Source organism: Falco cherrug, chromosome 10 (assembly GCF_023634085.1).
Source record: "Falco cherrug isolate bFalChe1 chromosome 10, bFalChe1.pri, whole genome shotgun sequence".
In the NCBI taxonomy this organism is placed as follows: Eukaryota; Metazoa; Chordata; class Aves; order Falconiformes; family Falconidae; genus Falco; species Falco cherrug.
The window spans coordinates 11,353,804-11,373,673 of record NC_073706.1 but is presented as its reverse complement, the minus strand read 5'-3'; the positions used below and the strand labels follow the sequence as shown (position 1 = coordinate 11,373,673).

The 19,870-nt window shown below is 48.3% G+C and overlaps 1 protein-coding gene across 2 annotated transcripts; it reads left to right on the top strand.

Moving 5' to 3' along the window:
• Nucleotides 1-1,660: 1,660 nt before the first annotated feature.
• Nucleotides 1,661-19,214, top strand: APCDD1L (APC down-regulated 1 like). 2 transcript variants are annotated; one of them, XM_055721606.1, is made up of 4 exons: nucleotides 1,661-2,385; nucleotides 14,914-15,043; nucleotides 15,396-15,954; nucleotides 18,230-19,214. In XM_055721606.1, exons 1-4 carry the CDS (start codon nucleotides 2,349-2,351, stop codon nucleotides 18,986-18,988), a joined length of 1,485 nt encoding a protein of 494 aa, XP_055577581.1. In that variant the 5' UTR covers nucleotides 1,661-2,348; the 3' UTR covers nucleotides 18,989-19,214. The 2 variants fall into 2 exon arrangements, with proteins under 2 accessions (XP_055577581.1, XP_055577580.1); XM_055721605.1 differs by lacking the exon at nucleotides 1,661-2,385 and having other exon boundaries at nucleotides 2,456-15,043.
• Nucleotides 19,215-19,870: the final 656 nt, after the last annotated feature.

The following is a 19,870-nucleotide window of genomic DNA, read 5'->3' as shown; positions in this document are numbered from 1 at the left end:
AATCAGCAGGATTAATGCTGTGAACTAGGAGAGTAGCTTTCTTTTTTCCCCAACATTTCCCTTTACCCAGTGAAACAGCCAGTTTGCAGGGTCCTGGGGTTCTGCTGGGGGCATACATGTTATTTTAATTTCTTTGCTTCATTTGCAAAAACTGAACTTAGTTTTTCAGTCTCGAAAAATGCACTAAACTTCAGCCTTTAGTGCCAGCACCAGCATGAGTGCTAGACATCAGAGCTACAGTGGCTTGGCCTCTTCCCCTCACTGCTTCCAAGGGTAACCCAGCAGGCACATTATTGGGCCCATCTTGTTTTACTGTGCTTGAAGGGCAGTGAGCAGACTGGTTCATTGCTAATCAGCAATATAGGCAAGAAGTGTTGCTTTGTCCCAGCTATGTCTAAGTTGAAGGATGGCTGGGTAACAGGCATGGAAGGGAGCCGGCTGGTATGAGCACAGGGGCACTGGGGAATGCTGCCTCAGGTGGGTACTACCGAGTTGCCTTCAAAGGGTCCCATGATTTCCCAGCATGGGATGTTGACAGAGTTTCTGGTGGTTTCATTCTCTTGATGACCCCAGCAGCCAGGGCTGGAGATAAGAGTAGGGCTGTCAGGTACCAGGGCCTGCACTGGGCAGGTGGACCAGGCCATGGGGACATGAGGATGATCTCCTCACAGCATCCCACTAAGGAGAGCTGGCCCAGGCCCCCACAGTGGCCTATGACACCTCTGAGGAGCTGGACCAGCCCCACGGCACAGGTGGGGATGAGGCAGGATGACACCCGCCATGGGGAGCCCCTCAGGCACAGAGTAGCTCACCGCAGCAATGGTGCCCCACAGTCAGGGAAGCTGCTGGGCCTGCTCGCTGAGGGAGAAATGCTGGCCCCTGAGGGAGAAGCGCCCAGTCCCTGAGGGAGAAGTGCTCAGTGACTGAGGGAAAAATGCCCTGCCCCTGAGGAAAACAGTGTTGATCCCTGAGGAAGAAGTGCCCGGTCCCTGAGGAAGAAGTGCCCGCTCCCTGAGGAAGAAGTGCCTGTCCCCTGAGGGAGAAGTGCCAGACCCTGAGGGAGAAGTGCCTGGCCCATGACGGAAAAGTGCCAGCACCTGAGGGAGAAATGCCGGACACCTGAGGGAGAAATGCCGGACACCTGAGGGAGAAATGCCCGGCCCCTGAGGGAAAAGTGCCTGTCCCTGAGGGAGAAATGCCCGGCCCATGAAGGAGAAGTTCCCAGTCCCAGGAAGAAATGCCCGGCCCCTGAGGGAAAAGTGTTTGTCCGACTCTGAGGGAGAAATGCCCGGCACAGGAGGGAGAAGTGCCCGGTCCCTGAGGGAAAATTGCCAGGTCCCTGAGGGAGAAATGCCCAGCCCCTGAGGGAGAAATGCCCGACCCTGAGGGAGAAATGCCCAGTCCCAGGAAGAAATGCCCGGCCCCTGAGGGAGAAATGCCCGGTCCCTGAGGGAAAACTGTTTGTCCCTGAGGGAAAACTGTTTGTCCCTGAGGGAAAACTGTTTGTCCCTGAGGGAAAAGTGCCGGTCCCTCCGCCCACTGAGGGAGAAATGCCCAGCCCCTCAGGGAGAAGTGCTGGTCCTTGAGGGAAAAGCGCCCAAACCCGGAGGGAAAAGTGCCCATCCCTGAGGGAGAAATGCCCAGTCCGTGAGGGAAAAATGCGGCACCTGAGGGAAAAGTGACCGGTCCCTGAGGGAAAAGTGCCTGGTTTCGGCAGGCGAAGTGCTCGGTCCCTGAGGGCGAAGCGCCCGGTCGCTGAGGGAGAAATGCCCGGCCACTGAGGGAGAAGTGACAGTCCCTGAAGGAGAAGTGCCGGCCCTGAGGGAGAATTACCTCTCCCCGTGGCGGAGGTCCCGCGTCGTGGCGGAGGTGTCTGTCCCGGCGAGGGGTGCCGGCCCCGGCGCGGCGGCGCAGCCCTCCTCCTCCCCCGCATGTGCGATGCGCGGCCGCATGTGGGGCGCAGGCGGCGGAGTCTCCACCTCTTCTGGCAACTTGAACCTGTGGCTGCCAAGCTCCATTAAAGCTATCAGCAGTCGGGGGGACGCGCTCCACAACGAAGGCGGGGTGGGTTGTGGTGTTTTATTTTACGTACATATATTTTTTTTATTTTTTTTTTTTTCCCTTCGCAAGGCTCGGGGCTGAGCAGGACGACTGCTCCGGAGCCTGCCCCGCCGCGCTCAGCCTCCCGCCGGCGGGCTGAAGCCGGGGTCCCGCCGCCGCGGGCACTGGAGCGCCGGAGGCGGCCCATGGCTGCCCCGCCGGGCGCCGCGCCCCGCTGAGCTCCGCAGGCACCGGCGGCCATCGGGCCTCTCCTGCCGCCGGCTCGGCGAGGAAACAGAGTGACCACCATGGTCCGGTGCTGGTGGCTCGCTGGGCTGCTCGTAGGTAGGTGGCACCGGCGGCAGCTGCCGTTCTGGGGCGGGTGGAGGGGAGGGGGAGCGGTTGCTCGAGTCGGGGTGGTCCGTTCGGGGGGCTGCAGCCACCTCCCTCGCCCCACGGGCTCTGCGAAGGGGCAGGAGAGGGCGGGAATTTGCTAGGAGAGTGCAAGAAATTAGGGTGCAAGGGGATTGTATGGAAAGTGCAAAGAAATGGCAAGGAGTAAGCAAGAAGTGTCCGAGAAGTGTGCAAGGAGAGCACAACTAAATGGCAAGGAGGATGCAAGAAAGCTGTGAGGGGAGTGCAAGGAGGGTGCAAAGAATTGGCAAGAGGGCTGCACAGGGGGTGCGAAGAGGGTGCGAGAAGATTGCCCGGAGGACGCAGGGAAGCTGGCAGGCGGGTCTCCGTGGGGCCGGCTCTGGGACGGGGTCCCGCGGGTGCCCCGCCGCCCCGGGCAGTGTTGGCGGCGGGAGGAGGCACCCAGCACCCGGCGCTCCGCTCGCTCCCGCCCGGCTGCCCCCCGGGTGGCCGCCCGGCCCGCGGGGCTTTCACCGCTGTGCACAGCGTGCGGCCGGAGCGGCCGCGGAGGAGCCAGGGCAGCGGCCCCAGGCTGCCCTGCACTACCTACTGCCGTTTCCCTCGGAGGGGACGGCCGGCGAGAGCCCCAGAGATGCTGCCGAGCTGTGGGGTCGGGGGACTGCCCCATCGCCGAGGGGCTCCCCTGAAGCCTTTCCCGTGCCCTGCCACCACCACCCCCCCCTCCCCCCACCACCACCCCCAACTTTGAACGGCGTGTGGAGATGCCAGAAGGGCTGGAGGTCTGGTGCTGAACTGTCCAGGGCAGTGCTGGGCTGGGACTCAGCCTTTGCCTCCCACCCGAGGCTCCCCGAATGGTCAGGGTCGCTGTCCGTGCGCCCCCCGCCCCGAAACCCTGTCGGGCTTCCCCTGTGCCGTTGCAGCTTGCTCCTGTCCGGAGCATGGAGCACGGTGAGCGCTGGAGCTGAGTTTAGATCCGGGAAGGGCTCAGAGCTGATTCTCCGTGGCTTTTCACAGTGAATTGGGAATTATCCCTGGGAGGATCCAGCACCTGCCCCAGCAAGGGACAACTTTGCAAGTAGTTGCCCGCTCCCGGGACAGGCCACCAAGCCCAGCTACACAGACAGACCCTCGGAGCAGTGCAGGCTGCATCTTTGCAGCTCCCTTTCAGAAAGGCATCTTTCAACCCCACAGTTCTTGGAGCAGTTTCAGAAGAAAAGGTTCTGGCTTAGGAGACCATATGGGAGAACAAAGACAACTGTGCTGTGAAAAAAAGCAAAATTATTTCTGTTTACAAGTAGCAGAGCCTGAGGGAGGCTTCTTATCCCTGGACAGAGTATTTTCCTAGGAAATGCAAGGGAGACCCTTGGTTGAGACTTTGCACCCCTGAACAGAAGGGGCAGGTGAAAGGAGGGTTGGGAGGGTGCCCCCAAGGCCCCCATGCAGTCTGGACACTGGAAATCCAGACACCTGGGTTTCCTGCTACTAGGTTCCTTTCTACCACTTAATTTACTCATCTGAGGTTTTGGGCAGCAAAATATCATACCAACTTGCCTCTCCAGCTCAGGGCTTAGTTCAGTGTTCATTGCAAAAGAATCGTGTAGTGACAGCTATTGGACGTCATTTGCATTAAGTGTAAAGGACCAGACTACAGGAAGAAATGTCTAAAGCATGGTACTTCTATAGGGTTACTTTTCTGTTCTCCTTACGTGGGCTCTTTGTCATATATTGTTCCCCTAAGATATGGCTGAACAGGTTGAGAAATATGTATTCTCCTTCTATATGTACTTTATTAGCTCCAGTTGCTCTGCTGAGAGATGTGTTATACTGCATTACGTAAGATTACTCACAAGTCAAATTAGAATAATTCTTTCTTAAATCCTCATACATTTTATTTTAGTCTGATCTAATTTAAACCCTGTGCTTCTTCCATCTGATGTCAGTGAGAAAATTTCCATTGATTTCACTAAGAACAGAAGCTGGACCTTAAAACATATATTTAAATAGCAAAGTGAGATCCACAGCTCATTAAAATCAAAGCAAGGTTTGCCAGTGACTTCACTGTGAGCAAGACTGGCATCCCCTATTTTGCATAAACCGAACATCAGCATGAGCATGACACCAGTGCATACTTAGTTGAAAAAGCACTTTAGGTAGGTAACTGGATCTGATTTTGGAGTCTCTTCCAGAAAAGAATCACTCATTCCTGGAAGTGTCCCCAGAGACTTGCTGAGTTTTACCTAAGCTTTCATTAAAGTCTTTACATTCCAGTAACACCACGCTGATATTTTTCATGTGTAGCTTCTCCTACGTGGTTTTAACATAAAAGATCTATTCTTGCTTTCAATGTTTATTTTTAAATTTGAAAATTACAGTGTTGAGGTAAGATAAGATCAGCAGTTGCATTCAATTATGGGATTAGGAAGAGAATCCCATAAATAATAGTACATTCAATATATATATATGTCTGTGTATTTACACATACATATATATGTACTTACTATTAAATTAACATCATTGTCTTTGGTTCAAATATTTTTGGGGGCAATGTTTACTTTAGTTAATTTATTTTTACCAGGTTGGTGGTTTTTATTTATTTCTCAAGCTGGCCAAAAAATCAACAACTAATGTATTATGCTGGATCATGTGATATGACTCTATTTGTTCTTTTGATAATGATAGGTTAGCCGTGTTTCAAAGTATATGGATATAGATAAAAACAGGGCTGAGATGTAAAAAAAGCACAAGTGAAAAAAATATCGTGTGGTTTCTATATTTTCCCCACAAGCACAAATTGTTGAGTAAGGAGATTTTCAAAACCCAGAAATTGCTGTGAAGAAAACCAAAGCTGGAATTCAATGCTAGGGAAGGCTGCATCTGGCAGAACAAAGTTTGGAAAGAGATTTTGCTTTCAATGGGATCCTGTGTTTCCCCACAACATAGCATATGTCATCTATAAAGACAACGCTTTCATGGATGAGATGCAATCACTGCTAAAATCAACCTCAAAATTAGGGAGCACCTATACAATGCTGTTACACAATTGCTGAGGAAGATAAAGCTATGAAAAAAGATAATTCCTAACTTCACTTTAAGATGGTGTATCTCAGAGAAACAATACCAAGAAACTGACAGTGAGAACACGAGAATTTTAATGTGTAACCCTTCTTCTGTAGCCTAAGAGTGCTGCCAGAAACTGATAATGTGTTTGATAGAACAGCTCCTTCTCTACCCAGTTTAAATTGTCTAAGATTTGAGGGGTTAGTAGTCTGTAATCTGTGGGGTTTTTTTTTCTTTAAAGAGTAAATAGGCCTCGTGCTCTAAAATGCAAAAATTAGGAAAGTTCTGTTTCCGTGTATTAGGAAAGAAACTCTGATGTCTATTTGAAATGCCAAAGCTCTGGAGTGTTAAGTGGTAAGAGGGTCAAAATCCGTCATTATTTTTGAGTTTTAGATGGTGTGATAATCATGTCTTTCATGCTATGTTTTCTCATTTTCATTGAATAGCTTATTAAATCATCATGGTTTGAATTCAGCTGAAACTGAAAATTCTGCAATGAAGATCATCTCCTGTGGCACTGTCAGACATTTGGATCAGTGCAACAACAGCTCTCGACTTACAACTGGTGTGATGGTACATAAATCAGCAGGAGAGGTCTCACCACTGAGTGTTTGAAGAGATTTACTTGAGTTTAGTTTTTAAAATAACGGTTTAAACCTGAGTGTATCTATTTGGTCAAGCACTGAAAAAGTCCCCTATGGTTTCTACTGGGTTAATAGAAACTTTGACAAACGTGACATTTTGGACGTGTCTAAGTGAAAGACAGATCTTTGGAAGCAGGCTTTCACCCTGTACTCTGAGATCAATGTATATACCAAGCTCCCCGCTGAGACAATTGGATTCACCTTGTTCGCACTTACTAAATCCACAAGTGCTGGACACTGGCAGGTTATGGCTTTTAAGTGTCTCTTCTCCCCTGTTGATACAAAAACACAACGACACGTTATTTTTAAAGCTTTTCAGAGAAAAAAAAAATTCTTACCAGTTAGACTCCCTGGAAAAGGCAGATGAAAATACAAATGACAGCTAAGATTTCCTACAGAAAAACTCCTAAGTTTTGTTAGTTTTGAGTAGCACAAGTCCCATTATTAGATTATGCAGCACGTAGGTTGAATGTCAACTTTGATTTTAGCATCTGTCGGCAGTGTTTAAGAGAACTGGAACACATCAAAACTTGGCTAATGTTGACAGGCAAAACAGTAGACTGAAATTTCAGGCTATCTAGAAACCACACCCGGACCCCAAAACACATGTTAGAAGTAACTTTAATTCTGTGCCTCAGCTGAACAAGTAACCTTTTTCTGTGGTCAGTTGTGATTCTAAGTTAAACATGTGTGCTTATTTCTGGTGTGGGCCATGTATCAATTTACCACCTTTCTGCAGAGCCTTTTTACTGAGGATACCTTCCGCTGTGACTGCTTTTGAACACTGTTCTCATCCTTGGCTTTGCAGAAGCCAAGTAGCCTCAGACTATTAGATCCTTTTAGATCCTATTAGATCCTATTTTTATTACTGTAAACAGTATCCTTGCAGCAGCACCAAGAATCCTGTTGTGTTAGGTGCTAAATAAGGAGAGAACAAAAGGATCCTTCTTGCTTTAGTGGGTTTTCTAGTTTCCTGGACTTAGATTTTCAACAATGAGTTGACATTGCAGGGACTGACTGGGATTCCCAGCTGTGCCCAGCAGTTTAGTACTTATTGCAGTTGCTTATGTCTTTACAGACGTAAACGCTTTTGTGTATCCATCCCATATTTCCAGACCCATGGAGGCCAGGCAGTGATTTTGATGAGCAGGATGGTGAACAATGTGCTTACACAGGAGAGCAGCTGTTTCCCGTGGGAGCAGAGAACTGGGACAGGTCCATGGCAGTGGGAGACTGAAAGGCCACTCAGAGTCTCCCGCCGACTCCCTGCCAAGAGCAGGTTATTCCCTGCTGTACTAATGCTTTGTTCGATCCCTCAAAATCCTGCCAAGCAAGTGGACTTGCACTGCCTACTAGATTGTGCCTCAAGAAGTTCACCCTGCTATAGAAGCCACATTTTTTCCTCTCTTCATTCACTCCCAACAGAACCTCTTTATTCACTGCAAGGAATCCCTTCCTTTCCTTGGTGTTTATGCTTTGTGAATATTTATTGGCTGTTATCATGCCCATCTTGCCTCAGTCGTCACTACCAGGCTACATATACTCTGCTCTTTTAATCTTGCTTTGTAACTCAATCCCGCCCACCCCCTAATCATTTTTTGTTGTTCTACTCTCAGTTCCCGCCAGTTCCAGTTGCTCATTTTGCTTTGGGTAAATGCTATATTTATGTTAACGTTATGTGGTGGGTGGTCCTCTCTGCACTCATGGTCCGTATGAGTGATTTAGACATCTGAAATGAGGTTGGCATTTTATAGCCAAACCATGGCCTGATTACTGGTTCTGCTCTTCAAAGCACTCCAGGAAAAAATATGCTTAGCCATCACTATTAAAAATGGCCACGATAGTCACTAATAAAGTATCTGTGCAGAGGTTTGAGGGACTTGCCAGAAACTGCATGGGTGCTCTATACATTCAAAATGACAGTGTGGCATTAATTTCAAAACCATGTGCTGTATTTTCTAATGAGTTTCCAGCTCATCTAAATTAAGGAAGATAGATGTAATATTTCCCATTTGGTAAGAATATGCATTCCAGTTAGAATTTAACTGAGTCACAATAGTACCCCCAGGGTATGGTTCAGCCTTGGGCTGAGTTGGTTTGCTTTCCTTTTGAAAGGAAATGCTTTCCCCCAGGTGTTCTCACCAATGTCTCACCATCTAGGCCTAGAGGATTAGGGATCATCTCACTATGGTCTCACCTGCCTCACCAAATTAAAATTTAAACTTTCACCAGTGTTCAAGGAGAAAAGCTCTAGTATCACCCTTCTTTCCTTCGGTTTCTTTTGTTATTTGGTTATATATTTCTCTGTGCCAAACTTATGTGGCTGTTTAACATAAGATCAGAGTTTAACACAAGTCATGATGTGTTAGTGTAGCCTGGACCTATTTGGTTTTTCCAGTGCTTGCTGAAAAAATAAGGCACATAGCAATTATCCCATTAGTTCTTACCTCTCCTGATTAACTATCCCTCTCCCTCCAGACTCTGTCCTGTAGGTCTGGTGGAGGCAGTGAGTTGTTGCTGGGGAGCCCTGTGATTTCTCTGCTTTTTTGGCTCACAGCGGGACCCTGTTCCCAGCACTGTTGTCCGCTCCTCAGGACCCCCCAGCTGGACTGCCCAGTGCAGGGCTGGCAGCAGGACAGGGCTCTCGGCTAAGGACCAGTTACCGGTGAGCTGACCACAATGGTTCGGCCAACTGGGGCCATCAGGCCATATGGAATTGCTCAGCTGTTCTCCAGTAATCTTTTGACATTGACCAGTTTAGATGTGGAGAAAGCATATGACTCCTCTTTCTGAGTCTGCGCAATATATTCTCGGGGTGGGAGGGAGAAACATGAAGTGAAATGGCTCGTGTATTGTATCTGTCAGGACAGCCAGTATGTGGTGAGTAAAGCTCTGTTGTGTAACTGAAAAGCGTGGCGTTTTGATTAACATTAACTGTAGGAGATCTCTTGAGAAGATGTACTCACATCCGCCTCTAGTGCTTTTATTTGTCATCACAAATCATCTAGGCCAACTCTTACATGTCTTGCTTAGTTCATTCCATCTGAGAATATCCCACTTCTCCTTTGTATCCCTTCGTTCTCCAAATGGAGTGTTTACTGTCAGTTTATGGGGGAGCATTTTCTGAATAAGGTGATGATGCTGTGTTGGTACAGTCATGGGATCTTTCCTGTTTACAGACTCCACTGAAAATGGGATCGAACCCTGCAGTCCTATTTAAATGGTCGGCCTGGTTTTCTTCTTTGGGGGTAAACAGCCAGAGAGGGCAGTTTAAGAAGCCATTTTATTTAAATATAGTTTATACTGAAGAAGATCTTTGTGGTACAGGAGAGAGTACCTTCTCCCTTCTTCTCTTCCCTACCACAAATCCTATCTGTCTTGACATCTATCGCTGGACGTGACACTTAAAGGAGAAGTAAATGATTCCGTGATTCCGAGAGCAAATTATTTACTTCTCTGGCACTTTAAAATCCTCCAGTCAACTCACCATGAGTGCTTTGCTATTTTGACTGTGGACATGGGACAAATTAGGCAATGATCACAGCCTCAGAATAAAGCTAGACTACAGCCACAGAATACAGTGTCTGAACCTATTTTCCAATGTTTTTAAAGTATGTGGTGAAAGTATGTTTTGAAAATTTCTCTAAAATCCTGAGCTGCTTGGCAATTTTGAGTCGGCTGAGTTTCCTCTTAGGATCTGCAGAATGTCATACATGATTATGCTCTGTTATGCACAGGAAACTCAAGGTGATGCTCTGTAGTGATAGCTGACATGTAAACACATTTATTGTGCCATCCTTAGAAGAAAACATGTAGTGAATTCAAAGCATTTTGCAAATAGCATGAACTGAGCATCAGGCTGTTGAAACAGCTATGTGTAATTATGCATGTTTTTATACATGTTTTACAGACAAATAAGAGAAAATATGAATAATAGAAATACTTTTCCAGAAGCCAAACAGTACTCCAGTGAAAGCACTGGCATCTTCTCTCAACCACTTGACCACATTCTGGCTTCAGTTCAGGGAGGCATTACTAATCAGGAAAAATGCTCATGCACTGGCTTAATTTCAAGCACATGCTTAAGTTTCACTGAAACCAATTAGACTTAAGCATGTGCTTAAGTCCTGTCCTGAACTGGGTTCAGTTTGCAGTCAGGCAAAATGCAAAGTTCTACTGTGATAGTTTTCCACTCCCGATGGGTTATATTTAAGTTTTATAACTTTATAGTACTATAATATAAAATGTATCTCTTCCCACAAATTGTTCTCTTGGGAATGACTTATTCTGAGTGAATTAAAAGCACCACTAACTTGTATTAGTGCAAGTTAATGCAAGAAAAATTGATTTGCTAAATACAGTTTTTTTCTTTGCTTTTAAAAGAGTGCTTACTCTTTTAGTGGCTGACCCAAAATCCATTCTGCATGCTCTCAGGAGAGAAAAATGCTAAAGAAACACTGTTTTGCTCTGTTAATGAAATCTGTGTGGATAAGTATAATTTGCTTATGCAGAATATATTGATACATTTCTTATCATCCATTTCATCTCACTCTGAACATTCCTTAGAAAATATCAAAGATTTTATGTCTTCTCTAAATGAAGAAATGTGTAATGCTCCATGACTTCAGGCACTGATCTTATCCCTGTAAATGGGTGACTAACTGAAACATTAGAATTATAAATGGGAATAATAAATTCTGGCCATAGGAGGCAATAACATATAACAGATTAAGCAGTGTAGTTTTGGAGAAGAGTTGATCTACAGTAACTAATTTGGTGCAAACTGTAATGCATGCATTTTCTCCTCCATTTATAAAGAAACAGATGTGTGACTCAACTTTGCTTTTTTCCAAAGTAATCTGCTTGGAGGAACACAAACAAGATTTGTTTCCAACAAGGCATATTACAGTCTTTCTCTTGTGGTTGGTATTTTTTTCCTTTAAATGTAAGAAGTGGATCTGAATCTAGAGCATACAGCAGTTATGTAGCACAAGCCCATTGGCATGCAGGCTCCTGTTTTCGGGCTTGGCCATTGCCTAGGAATCTTTCATCTTAATTTTACCAACAATTTACTTTGAGGAGAATTTCCAGTGCTGTCTTTCTATCATTTGATGCCATGGGTCTGATTTTTCTGAAAGTCATTTATACAAAAGAGAGTATGGAATAGTTGTTCAGTGATTGCTGCTGCTGTTGGCTTTATCCAGTTTCTGCTGATTGCAGTGATCAGCTGCCGTTCCCGGTTACCAGCTTTCCTAATTGCCTGAGTGCTTGTACAGCCACATTGCTCGGAGACTTTGGGCCAGTGCTTTGGATGCAGCACACACCGGAAAGCTGGAAAAAGATACTGTTTTGTCTAGCTGCTGTACTGAGGAGCTCTCTGGAAACACTTGTGGTTAATCGATACAGGCACACGGGGTAATGAGTGAGTGGCAGAGATCACAGGGACTTTTTTAGATTTTTCCTATGAATGAGTATTTTTGTCTTGAGCATGAATTGTGAATAATTCCTTCCTCCTACCCAAGAACTATATAAAGCAGTTAATTTGTGTCTCTCTTAAGATGAAGAGAGGAGCTGCTCTGATGTGCTTCACCAGGGGCTGAGGAACAGTGACATATGAGTGACAGCTACTTTGCACTGCTCTTGGAATAGAGATGTGCCCTAACTACAGATTCTAGGTCTGGAATTGAACTTTTCCAGCTTGAAAGCATGTTTGGATCTGGTGGGGCTGAGCTGGAGTATTTGAGAGAGAAAAGCAGCCACAAAATTTGGACAGAAGCCAATAGCTTTTGGTTTGAGGATGCATCCAGTTTGGAGTCTTGTGTACAGTTAAGTAAGGCAAAATCCTTAGGAATTCCCATCATGTCAAATATTTACATTCTAGAGGCTTCCCCCCCCCCCGAGTTTGATCCTGATATAAAAAGTCCCTTTTCTGTCGAATGTGTCAAAATGTAGTGATTGCATTGCCAAAGTGACTGTGCTCTCAAACAATGCAGACTTTCAGCGTTTCAGCCAAAAGTAGCACTGAGGGTTCAGTCAAATATTGAAGCTCTTGCTGCAATAAACACACAGAGTGCAGTTAGTGGCTTGAGAGTGGGGCTATATTCTGTGCTGTTATTTTGGTATAGCTCTAGACTACACTGATACCTATAGAGTCTTTCTATGGTTATGAGCAAGAGCAAATCTGACCCTTGTAATCTGTTACTTCTAATACAAATACAGTAATTTTTGAGGTTACTGTATTCTCCAGGATAATTATTTCATGTTTGTTTTAAGTGTAATTCAGTTTGGACTGTCCTTGTACTGATGGCTCTCCAAAAGCTTTGGCAGTAATTAGGCCTCTTGATAGGGCAGTCAGATGAAACTTGGCATGTTCTGCAGGTGAGTAAAAGAAGACCTGCGAGGAAGAAGCACCCAGGAATGATTTGCCTGAGGCCACAGAGCAAATAGTGGGAGACCTGGGATGAGGACGCAGAGCCCTGACTCCTGATGGACTCTATTAAATGGGCACCCATGGGGCAGCCCGCATGCATGCTGCAGCTGCCAAATTAAAGGTTTAACTAATAGCAATGGGGTTTGTCATCTACTCTTTTCCCATTTTCATATGAAGACTCACAGGAGCTGCTTTTTAGGAAGCACTAGTGCAGCAGTTGTGAAGGACCTGGCTATGCCTGTTTGCCATGTCCAGCCCTTAAAGATAATAAAAACCGTGCAATTGTGAGTCTGCTCCAAAAAGAGCCCGTAACACTAATAATGTGTCTTTCCAGCTAGTTTATGCACTCCAGTGCATAGTGAGGTAACAGAAAATCCAAGGCTGGTTTCACTGGCCTTTGGGTAGGTAGGCTGCTTCTGTTACTGCTCTCCTGCTTCACTGGGGGCTTCACTTTCCATGTGTTTATTCCCTTTGTGGTAGTTTCAGGGTTTGCATGCTTACATCTATACAAATACGTTTCAAGGACTCTGTTGCTGTGACGTGTAAAACCTTTGCAAATGGCGGCACCATAGTGAAGTGACTGAATTTGTCCATCAGACTTAAGTTATATATTACTAGGTTAGTCATAAAATACTGTTTGAGTGGAAATCTCTCTGCTTTGCCACATGTTCAGGAGCCTCTGACCCGTACAGCAGACGTTTAATTACCGAGTTCCCATTTGACTTGGTCTGGGGCTTATATGCATGGCAAACTTGGATGCGGAAGATTTGTAACAAGGATTTAACGCTCTGTGTGTGTGTATGATGTGTTGATGCCAGCGATGAGAGGCCCCTGTCTCGGAATAAATCGTCTGTGGGAGTCGGAGGAGTCTCTCTGGTAGACCCCGGCTGTGAATCTCACCCTGAGTATTTATATTTGTGTTTTACCCTGACCTTGTGAGCCAGGGAATTCTGCTGGTGTCGCTCAGCAGCTCGTGGTCTTGCCCGTGGCTTGCAGCAGATCCGTACGCGCTACCTTCGTCTGCAAACACTTCTTGCTGGGAGGGTGGTGGCACTCTCCGAGCTGGGCTTGGGCCTTTCACAGTCTCCCCTGTCACTTCTCTCACATGCTGCCAGATGGTTTGGGTTTCTCATCCCAGGGAAGGGTCTGGTTTAGGCAAATCTCCCCCTAAGGCAAAGACTGCAGGGTGGTTAGGTTATATAGAAGTACCTGTGTGGCACACAGGGGCTAATGAGCAGTTTTGACTCTGTATCTTGTGCTCCTTGACTGAGGCACAGGGTGTGCAAACGTTTAGCGTCCTCACTCTGTGGAAAGGTAATAAATACATGTTAGACCTTTCTTTCCAGCTGATAGGCAGGCTGGAAAGCAACCTGTGTCCTAACCATTGGTATGTAGTGAATAAAAGTTGTCTTGAAAATTTCCAGCACACTACTAGGGCAAAATGCAAAGTACAGCTCGAGCGAGCGCAGCCCGGCTGGGCTCATAAACCCGCTGCAGTCCTGGGCTGGGCTGAACCCACTGAGCCAGGCTGTGCCGTGCCGTGCCGCGCCTCAGAAAACCGGTGGGGCTTCAGGATGAGCTTCACTGAGGGCTCATGTCATGGAGGTATGAAGAGCTGAACCCCGGGTTTCTTACTGAAGGCAACTCACTCACCCTGAGTGCAACAGAAGTTTGCTTAAGAGTGAATAATATATAGGAATATATGTACATATATATGTATGCATGCGAAGGTCTTCAGGATTTAGCTGAGTGTTCACACATTCCCTAAGCCAATAACATCCGTTGTTATGGGAAATGAGGTAAGTGACAGAATTACTGTCCTTATGGCAGGCGACAGGCGAGTCTAATGTTCCCATGCTGTAATTCCCTGTTCCAGTTACCGCTTCAACAATAGCTTGAGAGGGAGAGAACACGAACAAAGAGCGCTCAGTTTTATGTGAACATTTAATCTGAAAAATAGTTGGATTCAAATGAAACTCAAGTTGGAAAACAGTAAAATGAAAGAATCAGTGTCCTTAACCAAGAGCCTGCCGCTTCGCGAACCCGTTGGGGCTTTCCCTCTCGAGCGGGCCCTTCTCGGGAGCGCGGCCCGAGGAGCTTCTGGGCGCTGGCGCTGGCAGCGGTTCCGTGCCCGGGCGGCGGGCGGGGAGCGCCGGGCAGGGGCCGAGCTGCGCCTGCCGGTACCCGCCGGTACCCGCCCGCCCCAGCCCCTGCCCCGCCGTGTGCGGCGCGTACCCCGGCCAGGGCCCCGCCACCGAGCCCCGCGGCCGCTGCAGGGGTGGCTGCGGGGGGCGCGGGTGGGGGTGGGGCGGGCGCAGGCCCCGCGCTGCCCCGCGGTGCTGACTGCCCCTCTCTCCCCCCGCGCAGCCTGCGCGGCCGCGGAGCCACCGCTGCGCTGGGAGCCGCGGTGCCGGCAGCAGCTCCGCCACCTGCAGGACGGCGCCAGGATCGCGGCGCGGCTGCCGCCCCGCCTGGAGGGGCGATGGGTCTCCACCGGGTAAGGCCCCCCCGTCCCCCGGGAACGCGCCCAGGGCCCCGGGAGGCCCCCCCGGCCCAGCCCCGCGCCGCGGCGCTGCCCCGACCCCCCGGGGCCGGGCCGAGCAGCCTTGATGCCCCCCCTGCCCCCTCCGCTCCTCCCTGGGATGTGCCACAGAGCGCAAGGTCCACTGGCATGTTCTGGTAGCAGGTGCCCAGCTCTTCACTCAGGGGAGGCCACCGGGGGCGGGAGGCTTTTGCCCACGAAGCTGCACCCCCCCATGCTTGCCCCTCTCCTTCCCTGGGGAGGGATTTCACCCTGTGCCCCCCCCAGCCACATGCTGCGGGGGGCCCAGCCCTGCCTTCCTCCCCAGGTGCGAGGTGCGGCCGGGACCTGAGTTCCTCACCCGATCCTACCTCTTCTACGCCAACCGCCTCTTCAAGGCTTACCAGTTCTACTACTGGGACCCCTCCTGCCGCGACCCCTCCTACTCGCTGGTCATCAAGGGCAAGCTTCGGCTGCGCCAGGCCTCCTGGATCACCCGTGGGGCCACCGAGGCTGACTACCACCTCCACAAAGTCGGCATCGTTTTCCACAGCCAGAAAGCCATGCGGGAGGTGGCCGCCTGGATCAACCAGACGTCGGGCGAGGGCTGCAGCGGGTTCCTGCCCCCGGGGCGCACCTGGGCTCCCGGAGCCCTCTACGAACTGCTGAGTGCCAAGACTGAGCGTGACTGCACTGCCGCCTTGGGCTTCGCCATGCACGAGCTCAGCCTGGTGCGGGTGGAGAAGCATTACCAGCCCTTGCTGCAGCCACAGCAGAGCGGGAGCCGGCTGGTGGAGGAGCTGTACCTGGGGGACATTCACACGGAGTGGGTGGAGAGGCTCCACTACCGACCGACTGGTTATCAGCAACCTATGCAGAGTGCCGTGGTAAGGATGATGCCTTTACGCGGTCCCTTTGTCTGTTCATGGCCTTTGCCAAGCATTTGTTATTTCCCTACTGTTAAAATACTGCCTGCCTGCACTTAGCCCCCTTCTGCCCTAAGGACACGTGGATGAGGAGCATGGGGCTGTAGGTGCAGGTTCCCAGGGTGCTGCCTGGGTGATCTGCAGCACGTGGAGTTCACCCTCTCCCTTACCGAGGGACTGGGATGGGTGAGAGCTCAGCAAAACTGGCATCGGAAACAAGCCTGCGTTGGCACGGGCCTGCAGTTAATGGCTTTTCTTTGGCTCTGTGTTTTCCTAGGAAATGCAGTTTCCTAGTTTCCCGCGCCAAACTTGGTGACAGCTTCGGCCTGCACGTCCTTAGAGACTGCCTGCTCTGTCGTTTGTCTTCCTCCCCTCTCTTTTGCTCTTTGTCATGTCCTCCAGGTTGAGAGAGGAGCAAGGAAGCAACATCTGCCATTAAATCATTAGTCCTGGGTGTAATGCCATTAGAAGAGGAAGTTGCCCTGAATACAATTATGTTATTACACAGAAATCAAACTTTCATTTTGACATAAACAAAACTGAGCAGGAGACTTAGTTGCCTTTTATTTTATATTTTATGTGGCAGCAGGTTATTTTTTTTTCCAGGAAAGCACATTTGCATCTGAACCATAGGTAATCAATTCAGAAATGATTGAGCAGTGAGATGGGGTGACAAAACCTCTCAGAACTTTACCAGACAGAATCGAACTGAAAAAAAATTATTGTGGGGCAACATTTCCCCACACCCCAAACTACACCAACTGAACTCTAAAAAACACAGAGCAACACCCGTCTCCCCCATCAAAAGTAACATTCTCAAATTGGTTAAACTTGTGTTATCTTGGGCCAAAACCATATATGTGAGCAAAACCAGATGGTAAACATAAACACTTTTAAAAGCTAATTTCAAACCAAACCTAAAGATACTGAAATTCACTCTCTGAATATAGCACTGTAATTAATCAGCTAACAGCTCTCCAATGGACCAGCACATGATGTCACCACTTGGCGATAATTAGAAGCTGCCATATATTAGAAATAACTTCACACGACTGGTTTAAGCAAGCAAGATTTTTGGCTCCATGTCTATGGTGATAATTTTATTTGGCACAGGGTTTTTCTTCTTTTCTCTGAACTAACATCCATTTGCCTGCACTGGTGAGTTACACAGCTATGTAAGGAATTATTTTTTAACCCTCTTTATGAAAATACTACTCTTTTCCTCTTAAATTTATATCTGTTTTAAAGAAACCCATTCTCCCCAAATTACCTTTCATTATCAAAGAATTTCCTGTCTAAGGAGAGCATATATATTTGCCAACTTCTGGGATTGTTTAGCCATAATGTACTGTGTACTGTCAGCACTCATTAACGTGACAGTAGCAGTAAAGCAAGCTGAAAATGACTAAATTACAGTAGACTCCAATCAACGTGCATGTAAATTACCCACCCTACAGTTAACTACTGAGTTATTTAACCTTGTTGCATACGACAGTTCAGTAAAGATTGGCTCATGTTCTAGAAAACAATATAATGTTCAAACCCTGGTTACTTAAAAATAAATCAGTTGTGATATATGAAGTATAAGAAGAAATTCCAAGCTACACAAAAAACCTCCTGGCACTGGATCAGCCGCAGGGCTGGTTTGACTCAGAGCTCTTGCACGAAGCACAGGCGGAGAAGCAAAGGTCAGGTCCTCCTGCTGCAGTAGGCCCTTTTCTTCTCCATCTCCAGCGCAGTGCTCATTCTGGCTGCTTGGCAAACTCCCTGCCCGCCTCGCACGGCGCCCTGCAAACGCAGCCACAGGGGTGGGGCACGGGCAGGGGCTCTGCATCCTTTTTTCTGAATCGGTGCAGAAATGCGGTGCTGTAGCTGACATCCCCCAGCCCCCTCATCCTCACCCATGGGTAAGCGCAGCAGCTTGCAGTGGGAAACTTGTGGGGGAAGCAACCTGGATGGCCCCGGGGAGCATTCCCTGCCCCTGCAGCCTGCCCATAGCAGCCCCGGCGCCGGGCAGGGCACAGCCTCAGGGCACAGGCCTCGGTCCTTCCCAGCACACTGGAATAGCAGAGAGCCAGGGCAGCGCTTTATCTGGCTTAATCTGCTTGGATGCCTTGGGCCAAGTTCATCGCAGTTGGACACCCTGGTGCGGAAAAGGGGAATTTGAGCTTTTGAAATATTCTGAAAGGGTTTTTCGCTTATCAGTTTACAAAAACTTGTTTCTTGTCTCCTGCAGCATCACGTGCACCCTTGCCCGGTCTGTGGGATTATATACAGAGCTGATGAGCACCACCCACCCATACTACCTGTCAGAGCTCAGCTGCCCATGCAGCTCAGCGGCAGCTGGGTGAGCACCCACTGTGAGGTCCGACCTGCGGTACTTTTCCTTACCAGGTACTTCATATTCCATGGTAACAACCACACCTGGGAAGGTTATTACTATCACTACTCCGACCCACTCTGCAAACAGCCAACTTTCACCATCTACGCATCTGGGCATTACACGCAAGGTATCCCCTCCTCCAAAGTGAGAGGTGGCACAGAGCTGGCTTTTAAAGTCACCCAGGCTCAGGTGACGCCCATGGACCAGGTGACGGTGATGATGCTGAACTCCTCAGAACCTGGAAGCTGTGGGCTGACAAGCTCCTGGAGCGCTGGCGTGGAGCAGGATATAACACCCACAAATGGGTGTCTGGCTTTGGGCATCAAGCTGCCCCACACAGAGTACGAACTTTTCAAAACAGAGCAAGACATGAAAGACCGCAGCCTGCTGTACATTGGCGAAAGGCCCACGGACGGATCCAGTCCCGACAGTCCAGACAAGCGACCCACGTCGTATCAGGCACCTCTGGTTCGGTGTGCTGGAGCGTCAGAGGAATTCTCTAACTATGTTAGTCTAAAATACTTGGGAAAAAAGGATGCTAATGGGAGCGAAGCACTAAAACCTTTGCCTGTGGCCTTTTTATCATTTATAGCACTTCTGTTTTTAAGATAGGACTAATTATCTATTCAGGTACAGCACAGGATTCAGATAGTCTTGGTGCTAGCGTGATTTTTATATCCCTCAAATGAACACATCTGGAATCAGTTTTACTTAGATTTGGAAACATTTTTTAAAAACAGCCAACAACAGTGAGTGAAGCCAAGAAGATACGCCTGACTACATACTGTTTGTCCTGTGGCTTTATTGCCTAACCTTCCCTCTTTGCCTACAAATTTAATGTAGTGACACGGATGCGCTGCACATTGCAATAGATAACTTCGCAATATGAGGGGGGAAAAAAGCGACGTCAATTACAACTGCTGCTTTGAGCTTTTGACGTTGCTGAGATTTAATCAAGAGCTTGATTCAGATGTAATTCAGACATCCGGTGTTGGCTGCTGAGTTTCTTTGAGGTTAAGTTCCCTCCCATCATACTCCTTATTGCTGTTCTTGCAAATTTAATCTGCAGTCAGCAATAGATAAAAAAGTCAGCAAGTGTCCGTGGTAAGGGCACAGTTAATCGTGCCTTTCTCAGTTTACAGACATTTCCTGCAGTTTTCCTATGTGTGTGTGCACGCAAAGATGCAACATACAGTCTTCTACTTAAGTATGTACAAAAACCAGCCCTCACAGAGCATTACCTCAGCAGACTGTTAGGACCAACCCTGGTCATAAAAGAAGATGCAGTAAATGGAAAACACTTCTGTGCACAATGGCTCCAACCTTCAGCATCACGTAGCTGCAGACACTGCGCCCTTGCTGCATTATCCTGGCTTTTCCAGTGCAGTTCCTGGTCTGTGCTTTGGTACATCAGCAATGGCCCCACGTCGCTGCCCATCTTGTCCGGCAGAGGCACAGCCGGGCAGTCACGACTCCTACTCACCATGCACAGAG